Raw genomic sequence first — 12,173 nt, 5'->3', positions numbered from 1 at the left:
ATCAACAAAACAATTCCTGACGAGAAACAGATAGAGATGTCTCCACAGTCAGATCAGTTTACACGTTTTAGTTTTCATCTTTTTTCTCATATTGTTTCCAGCAGTCAGAATGCATCCAATTTGAACAAGAATGACCACACAATACTAGAGCTCAACTGATAGATCTGCAGGCCAGCTGCAGTACAGAAATGAATGCCAAAGATCTTTTTTTTTTTTTTAGGTGTCGCAGTTACATAGTTTGTCCCCCAGAGGAGGTCCAGTAAATGCTGTACATCCCTCGGTCTCAAGTCTTTAATAACCAAATGTAAAGCTGCTATAACCAATATTTTTATAATAGCAATGCCTTAAATAGCTTTGTGTATATGAAAGTGGTGGTTCGCATTGACAAACCCATAGATGACTTTCACATGACTCTGCAGTTCCCCTCAGTTCTACAGAGCATTTCAACATTGTGTAACTTACTGTTTAGATCACTCTCACCGCTGTCATCAGCCAAGTTTCCAGCTCATTTTTCAGCAAAAAGCTCTGATAACCCACTGTACCACTGCCACGTGCTCAGCACCAAATTAAGGATAGGGTTGGCTATTAGATAGTGAAAATAGTGGCAGAAGTTGGTGGGGACCAAAACAGAGCTACCATGTGATACTATGTCAGTATTTTGCTTGTTGCACTGCCCCCAAGTGTCCAAATAATCAGTGAAAGTAGCTTTAATGGATCCTTACCAAAACTGTAAGCTTACATCATGTTTAGTTCAATGAATGAATATTGACAGATTTATCGTTACTGTTTTTTTTTTAAATCTCATAATCTGTGTCAGCCTTGACATACAGTAGCTATTTGGCTTTACACATCACAGTGCAACTGACAATAGTGCAACAGTTCAACATACAGTACACAAGACAGTCCAACAACACAACCTTGTAACACAGCAACAGGCAAAACACATTACAACACATTAGTTTTCCAAAGCAAGACATCAACTCCTTGCCACTGTGTATGTATTCTCCACAGTTTCTGTATTTGTACAGTGCAATTTCCAGTCTCCTCGCCGGGTCCAGGAGATAGATGCTGACATCCCTGTAAACCACTGGACACAGCTAAATTTCTTTCTTCACACTAAATCAGTTAACCCCCTCAGGACTGTCCACTTGTACCGATCCTCTTATCCTTACAGTGAATTGTCATTAACAGAAGCTGGCTTGCTGGATGGGGAACAACAACATCTGCTTTTAACAGGATTTGCATAATCAGCGCCTGAAGCATCCTATTTTGGAATTACAGAGAAAGGCCTACTGCTGTAAAAAAAAAAAAAAAATACAGAGGGCAATAATTGGTTTAGGTAAATGCGATAGTGACTGACAAAAAATAAAAATGTTGTGCAACTGTACATATGGAAAGTGTAGTATGTATGGGGAATTCAGAATACTATACATCGTATTTATGTGTATAAAGTGTATTTTTCTTGTACATGTATACTATACCATACTATATTATATTTTTTTAAGATAGTAATTGATGCCAGTATGTCAGAAAATGAGGGCAATATTGTAAATTAAGGCTGCATATAAATTATAATCCGAGGCCAGGTGGTTATGGAAGTACTGTATCTACCAAAATACTTCAGCCAGTATGCTAGGACCATGACTGTGACACACAGAATTACACAAAATGACAGAGCAAGTCCCTTAGTTATAGGGAAAAATGAGAAATGTCATGTAGCCAACCATTTGAGTTGTGACTGATTATTTTAAGGTATTCTTCCTGCTACAGTGTGACACCCTTGAAAAACCTGACTGGTAATTTGTTTCTCCTGAAACAATCTACCACTTTCCCTTTATTCCCTTGTTAGTCTGTTTTTAGCTCTGTCCCTGGGCCTGCTGCCTGCTGCCTGCTGCTATCAAATGAAAGCTAGCTAATCATATTGTTGGTAGAGCCTGTCCTGCTCTGCCCTGAGGGCATCTTAATGACAAATCACACAACCACCACACTCTTGCATCACTTACCCACTTTCTTTACGACACCACAAACGACTCTATTGCTGGATTTGTAAAACTGCATTCACCACCACATCAGCTTACCCTGGACCCTGTAAGTCATGGGAATGCATGTGGGTGAAACCCTGATTGACCTCCAAATGATGTCAGCTAGAATAGGCTAGTTTACCAGTCACAGCAAAAGTGTGAAACTATCAGTGTAGTAGTTGGTGGTGAGTTCTCAGCTACAGCTCAGCCAAGTAGCTATCCACCCAGCTGAATTCAAACTCAACACAGAGGAAAAATCTATTTCTGCCCCAATTCTCTTTTCTGTCTGATCCACTGCTTTGTATTCTGCCCATGCTAGAGCAACAGAGATGCTGATAGGTTGTGATTGCCGCCTGCCTGCTAAGGTCTGCGTAGCCTCCAGAGAAGCTGCCTGAGAGTTCCAGGAGCTCAGGAGGGGATTCAGCCTTCAGATCACTTTTTCCCATCTAAAAGCAGACCTGTATTCCCCAAACACAGCCACAAAAACATAGAAAGATCTGCTAGATATGAGCAAAGAGAGATCTTTATAAAGGTAGCTGAAGTTTCTAGTGGATTTTGACAAATAGCTCTGCTTTCATTTTGTTTTTTCAACAGTGTGTTGGCTAAGACTAACTATATCATTTATTTGCAATATCTTTGGAATTTGTTGTGGGATTAAAGTGAGTGTGGTGGATGCATTATACTGGGTTGGAATAGGTTTATAGTAAATTAAGATATCTGTAATAATTTGATGGACGATTGTAATAAGTGTAAAATATTTATAGATCCATTTTTAATTGATTGAAAATTTTAGGTTTAGGAACTCAGAGGGCACAACCCTGAACTATTTAGAAGCCTTCCTCCTTTGAAGCCTGTTGGAGCTTGTGGTTGCTGCAGTGTTAACCTCTCCTGTTCTCGCACAAAATAAGCAGTGTAAATTGCTGACATTATGTTAATGGTATACACACTTGGGGCCTCATGCATAATTAATGCTAAAGCCCATGAATGCAGATAAACACATTTTTTAGTAGTACTTAATTATCCCTTGGTTTCCCATTGGGTTGGAGAGTGTTTGTGACTCTGCTGCATCTAGCAGCACAGAGAAGACCAAAGAGGATCATGGCGGATTCTTTGTTCTTCTTGTGTTACTTGTTTCTTGGTAGCTCACCATAGGTTGTAAGCAAGGCAAAGGGGGCTGTATTTCTTGTCAGGGTCACGTAGCGACCGAGTCTTTTAGAACTTGAATTCCTTGTAATGACTAAGTAGTAAGAAAACATCTTTTAAAATACTGATATGAGGTATATGATATGAGGCATGACATTGACAGTGATGGGTGGTCATTATATGACAACCTGCTCAAAACTAGCTACTAGGGTTTTTCTCCAGAAAGTTTGTTTTGTAATTTAAGTAAGTAGAGGGTGAAGTCTGGCATTGATGCACACTAGGAGTAATTAGAAAAAAATAAAAGAAAAAACTTGCCCAAAGCCAAAAGTGCCAAAGTCTCTGGGACCTTAGATATTGATCTAAGATTTCAATTTAGAAAAGTAAGTGATGAAATATTATAGGCAAATGCCTATTTTTCAGCAATAGCAGTATCTGTCTGTATCTATCTAGGACCATTACATTTTCCATTTATATTTGTACTAAGGTAGGTATATTGAGTATTTGTACTGGAATGACACACATCTCTTCAGTTATGAAACATAAGGACAAAGACTATGATAATTAAGCACTGATTGTCTAATGCTAGTGCCTGTGTTGTTCCCTGTGGCTGTCTCTCCACTGCTCAGAATAAATGTTAGTGTCTGTGCTGACAGGGCACGGATGGTGAGATGAGGAGAAAGTAGTTCTGTTGCAGAGTGATAGACCAATTCCTGAGATGGCTGCAGCTTACTGAAGCTATAATTGTAATGGAGTTGTACTGTGGTAGTAGCCTTGGTCAAAGCTATCCAACCAAAACACACATACACAAACAGACACACTCCTGTTGATTTTTCCATCTTATGTAGCTGCAAGATTTATCTTTGTATTCGGTCTGAGTAGCTTCATGGGAAGCAATGAGGAGTGTGGTTGCCATTGGTAACGCATATGTGCACAGTGTTTGGGTCGGAGGTAATTAGCAGACAGAGGAGTTTCTGAGGGTCTTTACTGAAGGACGGCAAGGGAAAGTGTTTTCAGTCTATCAGTTAAAGAAACATCGTTAATGAATCTTTACTTTCATAAGAAAGCGTATTTTTCTTCATTTTCCCCCACGGGTCTGTGTTCTCTAGATGAACCTGTGCTCTCAGAGGGACTTAAGGTTTGGTTAAATTCAGGCAACTGTGCTGCTGAGGCTGATGGGAATGGTGTTGTTGAAAAGGTAAGGGATTACAAAAATAATTACAATTTATCACAAGGAGGACATGAATGCCTGTAGCACATTTCGTGGGAATCCATCCAATAGTTGTTGAGATGTTTCATTGCAAACCACAAATTTCAACGTCATGGTGGCAAAACAGGAAAAGTCATTAGGATACATTGTCTGGTAACTATGAATGACTTTACAACGTTTCTTCCCAAATTATCGAAGGTATACCAACTGACCAACCAACCAAAAGAGACACATGCCACTACCATGACTAAAACTACCTGCAAAACTAATGACAATCCCATCATCCTGAGCTGTACCTTGTGTTTACTGTTAATTAATAAATGTTAGCATGCTAATACAACAAACCAAGAGGGTGACAATGGTAAACGTTATACCTGCTATACATCAACATTCATTCATGATCTTCAAAATAGCTTTCTTGTATGATAGGGTTCTATAGCCTGTTACTTCATGTCAAATACACATACAGCATTTGTGTTTTGCAGTTATGTTCGTGTTCCCTCCCCTATAATAAATGGCCATCTGAGTCCAGGCAGGGCTTCTGATTGCCTCAGTTTGTTGACGTGTGAACAGCATAAGAGCTTTAATGCATCAGCCATTATAACAATAACAGCACACACAGGTAATTACATGCTGTCTCCTTGGAGCTGTTATTATTTTTTCTATTATCACTATACCTCCTTTGTTCCCTCTCTGTGTGAAATAGTAGGTTGTTGGCTGATTCAGCCAACATGCATGTATTGCACTTGCTGCATTATTGTTTAAGTTGCACTTTAAAAGAGAAACCAGCAAGCATAGATGTAATGAGAGCTGGCACATAACCACATCACATTGAACATGATCCTACACATAGTCTCAATTGTATGTGTACACAAGTGCGTATAAGTATGTGCGTATATGTTGGGTATGTGTGGGGGAGGAGAAAACCAGTGGATATGTAATAATAACAGTATATATTTTAAACAGTGTTAATTGTCAGTGTGGTCTCAGGGCTAAATATTGTCTGACCTTACCTTTATTTCAAAAAAGAAGACTTTCTCTAAGCACAAATGGTCATTTTAAGCAATAAATTGAATTGTTGTCAAGTTAAGTGCAATGACAGCTGTCTGACAGGGTCTCAATGAAATAAAAACATGTTTAAGCTCACAAAGGTTTGTGATTCATATTCTGAGACATTATGCTCATTTTATAACTGTGGTGCGACCAGACTCAAATGCCATCATATCTCTCATTGAGCTGATTAGACTGAAATAGCCTCACCCCCTCCGAGTGTTACAAAGCTGGTCTGGGGGAAAACGACAGGAAACTGAGTTTTATGGCATCAGTTGAGTTTGAATGTGTGAAAGTCAGAGCCTTTAACAATCCTGCCACTCTGACAGGTATTCCCATATGATCTGAATGCAGTGGCAGAGCCTACTGATTGCTGCTTTATTTAGAAACACTTTTTCCTGCATTGTGCCTGGTGAGTTCATTTGATGAAAAAGTGCTCTTGTGCTTTAGCTAGCTAGCTCCTTAGAAACATCAAGTTGAGTGTTGTGGTCAGTGATTTAAGACCATCAGGCACGCTGATTTTAAAAAGCTTGATGTTTTATTTATGAACTGTAATCGAAGAAGGCAGCGTTCTGACCGCAGTTTAGTGTGTGTGTGTGTGTGTGTGTGTGTGTGTGTGTGTGTGTGTGTGTGTGTGTGTGTGTGTGTGTGTGTGTGTGTGTGTGTGTGTGTGTGATTTTTTTTATTTTACCAGGCATGCAATGCACACCGGTGGTAGTTTAAAATAAAAACTAATTCAACTCCATTTCAACTCTCAGCTCAAAATCAAATTTATTAAATGTTATTCAGCAGATTTCAGCTAAGTCTGGCTGCAAATGGTTGAAATACATACAGTATATTGACAGCAACAAACAGACAAACAGGTGGGGATGTATGAGTGTCTTCATCTTGGCGTAGCTGGTGTGTAAATTGTCAGTGCTGAGTTACACTAGCTAGACAACCTGCTGTTCACTGCAGCAATAAGCATTTGCAAAGAGCTTTCTTGTGTTAGTGAATATGAAATTTGTTTGATCACAAGTGGTTAGTCATTTTTAAATATCTGTTCTGATCTTTAAATGTAATGTTTTGATTTCAGTTTTGTCTTCCCACCATAACCTTCTAACTCATCATATCCTCCTATTATTTGTGTAATCGTCCTCAATCTGGCTATAAGTACGACTGGTAGTGCTAGAATTACTTTTACTTCATCTTTTACATGACAGGAAGACATTTGATTTGGTGTTTATATAAAACATTGTGCTGAGCGAGCTTTATTAATCTGTTTGGCCAGTAACAAGTTAATGTACCACAGCTGATCTATACTTCCTGTTGTGACTGCTGGTATCGACCTTTAGGCATACACACACACACACACACACACACACACACACACACACACACACACACACACACACACACACACACACACACACACACACCAGGTATTTGTATAAACTGTGCTGTGCAGATTGAGACTTCAAAACATAATTACTAACTAAGTGTAATTCCTATTTATTATATAATTGAGTGAATATTCAGTCTTGTTGAGTGGACAGTAGAGGTGTCAACCTTTTTTTTAAAACATTGACAGGATCAATAATTGATCAAATGGGCTGTGACAACATAAGATTAGTACTATTATTATTATTATTATTATTATTAAGTATTAGTAGTAGTAGTAGTAGTAGTAGTTTTTCAAATTTTTTAAGCATTAGTAAAAAAAGAAAAAAAGAAAAGGAAAACAACAGTGAAACTCTGAGTTGCCAGTTTGTTAGGTACACCTACAGTAGCTAATCCATATGTCTTCTGCTGCAACTATCCTACAACACAGTACAGTTTAAATGTTCAGTTTTTCATTGAAGCTGTTTAGAGAGGCGTTAATTCAACTTTATTAACATTTTGGAGGCTATAGATTGTGATGCTTCTGAAGTGCACTGCAATATAATGAGAGGTATTTCTTTTTTTAAGTTATTTTTTGGGCTTTTTATTGCCTTTATTGTATAGCGACAGCTGAAGATAGACAGGAAAGGGGGGGCAGAGAGAGAGGGGATGACACGCAGCAAAGGGCTGCAGGTTGGATTCGAACCTGGGCGGCTGCAGCAACTCCGTACATGGGTTGCCAGCTCTGCCGACTGAGCTAACCGGGCGCCCACGAGAGGTATTTCTATTATTTAGTTCACTACATTTATAACAGTGATGGGGGCATTTTTGGGGCTGACCTTTCTGAGGGTATTTTAAGGTGATGCGATTGAAGATCTCCTTCAGTCAGTCTGCATACTCCCGTCTCCTCCATTTTATTCATGCCTTTATTTTGTAGTCCCACCACTGTGAAATTTAACCAAGCCAACAACAGCCATGACTCTGCTCCATCACATTCTGATGTTCACTGCATCTATGGGCCTTTCTCTATTTTCAATTAAAAAATACAATGCTTCAGGCACTACTTGGGAAATAATTGGCAAAGGAGATGACGCATGCAACTGTTTTCCCAGCAGTCCAGTGTTTTTGGATAAGGAGGACTGAGGACTGGGCAGTCCTGAGGTACTCTTGTTCTGCACAACGTAGATAGAAATTTGAAATGGAGCCGTGTGAGCTACTGCAGCCAGTGTGTCCCCAAGGATGTCGCCGCTGTCTGCTGCAGTTATGATGGTGGTGGCAGTTGCACAGTAGAAATCAGCAGACAGTCTGACCCTGGTTTAAGCACATGATACAGTGACAGTGAATCAGCCATTAGTGGAAAGTGAAGCTATAACTTAACTGCTGTCAGCCTGATTACTTACTGTAGCCACAGTGACGTATGAATGAGTTTCATGACCACAGCAATGCGGCATGTCACCTGTTATTCACTCTAAAAGCACCCTCCATCACTACCACACGCACACGTACAATGTATTTGCACCACCTCAGTCTGTTCACTTTTATTCTTTCGCATTTCATTTTATTGGTGATCATTTTGGTTCCGTCGCTGCAGTAGGTAATTTTTATTTCATATTTGCTGAAACTTTCACTATATCCTGTAGTACATGAGACAGATATTCTATGGGGGAAAAAAACTGGTTCCTCTTGCACTCCTAATGGCATTTGCATTTGTTTGAAAACAACCAATCAGAGCGAAGGAAGATAGTTGATTGTTGAGTCACATTCCCAGGGCGTCGAATACACACAACTGTCTTTGGTTGTTTTCGTTGAGGCCCGGTGCTTTCTTGCAAATGCCATTAGGAGCACTAGAATAAGCCAGAGGAACCGGATTTTTTCATTAAGTATCTGTCTCACGTACTTCTGTCAGGATATAGTGAAAGTTTCAGCAAATATGACAAACAACATTTTTACAAAAATGCCCTACTGCAACTTTATATTTGTCAGTCTACACGTTATTAATATTATTTACTCTCTTTTTTTGTTAGATCAAAATTTTTAGAACTTTGTTGGCTATTTAAATTTCCTTTATGTCACCCTCTCAGCTTGCACTTAACTGACTGACTTCCTTGTCTTCTCTTGTCTCTTTGCTCTTCCAGGGAAGTAGAGGAAGAGTTGGAGGTGGTGTGGCAGGCAGCAACCAGGGAGAACCAGCAGATGAGGGAGACACTCCTGGACTCAAAGCTCACAGCAAAACTCTTTTCCAGCAGCGCTTCTCCTGACTGGCCCTCTCAGGCTCCAGAGGAGGCCACTACATTCACACAGTATCAACCACACAGCTCCGGGCCTCCCCTTTTCACTTCTCATCAAAGCCCCGGGCTCCAGAGAAGGGCCACGTTTAAATCTGACACAGATCACCAAAACAACTCCTTGGACGAGAAGCATAAGCATGGGCTGGATTTCTATTGCTAAAACTCTTGGAAACATAACCTGTACTGTAGGGTAAGATAGACAGGGTAGATACAACAGTTTAGTTACTTTAAGATGGATAAAACCTTAAACTCTCTGTAACACACTCATAAGTGAGCATGATGTACAGTGAAGTGGAGGCAGCAGTAATCTGGGTTCACTTAACACTTTTTTCTCCTGTTTTGTTCAGCTCAGTTTTGACATGGCCAAACATACCTGACATCAGTCTTTGTTGTCAGAAAGACTTCCATTTTATAAACAAAGATTTTTGTACTTGTTAAAAATCTGTTTGTGTTAAATTAGTCTCAGGTTTTTATAGACTGTGCCAAGTATAATACATAACAAGTATACCTAGTCGTGGAGAAAGTTGTTTGATTAAGGATATTGTGTGCTATAGCCAATGTTGCCATCTGCTGGATACATATGGTAATGGTATTCTCATTGTCACAGTAGCAACATTAAATGGTACACAACAGGCACAACATTTAGCTACATTTAATTGGTGTGTGTGTGTGTGTGTGTGTGTGTGTGTGTGTGTGTGTGTGTGTGTGTGTGTGTGTGTGTGTGTGTGTGTGTGTGTGTGTGTGTGTGTGTGTGTGTGTGTGTGTGTGTGTGTGTGTGTGTGTGTGTGTGTGTGTGTGTCTGTCTCTTTGTGAATCCTGGGGTCAAGTATCAATTATAACTTAAAACTGCTGTAGGTGATTTCTATAAAAACAATATTTTGTCATATTCACTGGAGCTTTCATTATATCCTGACAGGAGTACATCAGGCAGGCTCCTCTGGCTCATTCTACCACTCCTAACGGCATTTGCAAGAATCCACCGGGCCATCGTAAATGCCATTAGGAGCACTAGGAGGAGGAGAAGAAGAACCAGATTTCTTCGGAGGTTATCTGTGTCATGTACTTGTGTCAGGATATAGTGAAACTTTCAGAAAAAACAAAAAACAAAAAAACCTGCTGCAGCTTTAAGACATGTCATGCACACACTTTATAAAGCTGTTTATCACAGGAGATCTTTGTGGCTGTATGATCAAGAGATACTGTTGATCGTATTTCAGGGGATTTCTTTTTTTTTTTAAATAATAAATGTAGAATAAAAAAAGTGTTGGAGTAAAATAAGTGTTTATACACAAATAAATGCACATATATTTATACATATTTATACATGCTTAGCTCTATTTTCATATTATTATTACCTTATTATTACCTTACCTATCAGATTCCTTTTTTGGACATGTCTGAATTTGTTAATTAAATTTTACTTGCAATTTAATGTGTTTTAGACACGGTGTTGAAATGACTATTTGGTTAGTAATCCTTAATCATGAACCTCATTTATTTTCCTTCTCACTGACTAAACTGTTTTCCCCCTAGAAATCTTTAATTGTTTGGAGTACTCCCTATCAAATACAGACCTAACACTAACCATCAACCAAGAATGCGTCACAATACATAACAGGTTTTTCTGTGACTGAGACACCATAACATCACCTCTCTGATACAACCACAGCCCTGCTGAATTAAACTGTAACCACGATGCAGAGTACTGTCTGAACAGATACGTACCACAAATCCCTGCTGACGAACACAGACCAGCATGACGGTGGTGCAGTGGCTCAGACGTGTGTGATAGCTGTTAAGGGCTGAGGTGTAATGGTGGAACGTGCAGCTTGCCAACAAATTTGAATTATTGCTTTGAGCCTCTCAGCCACAGTGTCGTCAGCAAGAAACATATACACTCATGTGATTAAATAAATAATGACAATAACAATAATGACAAGTGAATTTCACCATTGTGGGATTAATAAAGTTATCTATCTATCTATCTATCTATCTATCTATCTATCTATCTATCTATCTATCTATCTATCTATCTATCTATCTATCTATCTATCTATCTATCTATCTATCTATCTATCTATCTATCATGTCATATGGTCATACTGACTCCTTTGTATCTGCCCTTCAAACATACACAGAATATGAATGTACAAAAATGCATAAAATTTACTCTGTATTAAAATGTTATGTAAGTCTCTGAGCCCAACAAAAGAAGTGTTACCTACCACCAGATACTATCACACATTGCAGCACAACATCCAAGAATGATCGTAATTAGATATCTTAGAATTCAACAGAATCGAGAAGGTCCTGGTGTAAATCCTACAATGTTACAGCATGCTTCCTTTTAATAAGGTGTCAGCATGGGCCAGCCTGCAACTTTGTTTTTGTGTTTTTTACAAAGAGCAAGCCTGTTTAATTTTAACTTGCTGTTACTGGCTCTTGTGGAACAAAATTCATCTATAAATCCGACAGTGTTACAAAAAAGACCATCCATGTTACACTGTGTGCCACTTGCACTCACTTTTTCATAGACTTTTTCATACATGTCAGTCTTTTGCACTTCATCATGTAAAATTAAATACATTTTAAATTGAATTAATGCCAGATGGTCCAATATTAAGTTATGGATATCTTCTCCATCCCCTGAAATGAAAGCTTATGGGACTTACATGGAACATCCAGCATGAAAAATACAGCAACCGTACTCTCCTTTTCAAAATAGATCATCTTTGAAACGATATTTGCACTCTAAGCAGAATGTGTATTTTGTGGTATTCAGAAGACAAAGTGTTCATTTGTTGTGAATGACAACCCTTTTGTGTACCGCTTCAGCTGGCACATCGGTTGTACAAGGACTTTGAATCGCAGTATTTGTATTCCAAGTAAAACAAATAACCCCTGTTAGTGTAAATAATGTCAGTAATGACAGTGAAGTTAGTATTTTGAACTCAGTGGAGATCATATGGAGGATCTAATTACACCACAACTGCAAGACCAATCACATCTACGGAATGCCCAGCTCCCCTTGAAAGCTTCTGCTGTAGAGGACACTTTGTTGCTGCGTTAGCCCCAAACATGACACAAGGTCATGTGACTTGCTCT

At 39.0% G+C, this 12,173-nt stretch overlaps 1 protein-coding gene across 2 annotated transcripts in view; it reads left to right on the top strand.

Annotated features, from left to right (window-relative positions):
• The window catches only part of cep89 (centrosomal protein 89), a 59,005-nt gene extending 47,737 nt beyond the window's left edge, over positions 1–11,268 (top strand). Inside the window, exon 18 of one of the 2 annotated variants that reach the window (XM_051379608.1) lies at positions 8,916–11,268. In XM_051379608.1, coding sequence (XP_051235568.1) covers positions 8,916–9,228 — 313 coding nt within the window. In that variant the 3' untranslated portion in view covers positions 9,229–11,268. The remainder of the gene's footprint in view (positions 1–8,915) is intronic. The other variant, XM_051379609.1, reaches the window with a different exon arrangement.
• The last annotated feature ends 905 nt before the right edge of the window (positions 11,269–12,173 follow it).

Source organism: Dicentrarchus labrax, unplaced genomic scaffold (assembly GCF_905237075.1).
Source record: "Dicentrarchus labrax unplaced genomic scaffold, dlabrax2021, whole genome shotgun sequence".
Taxonomy (NCBI): Eukaryota; Metazoa; Chordata; class Actinopteri; family Moronidae; genus Dicentrarchus; species Dicentrarchus labrax.
The sequence above is the reverse complement of the archived record's forward strand: the minus strand, read 5'-3'. Positions and strand labels throughout refer to the sequence as shown.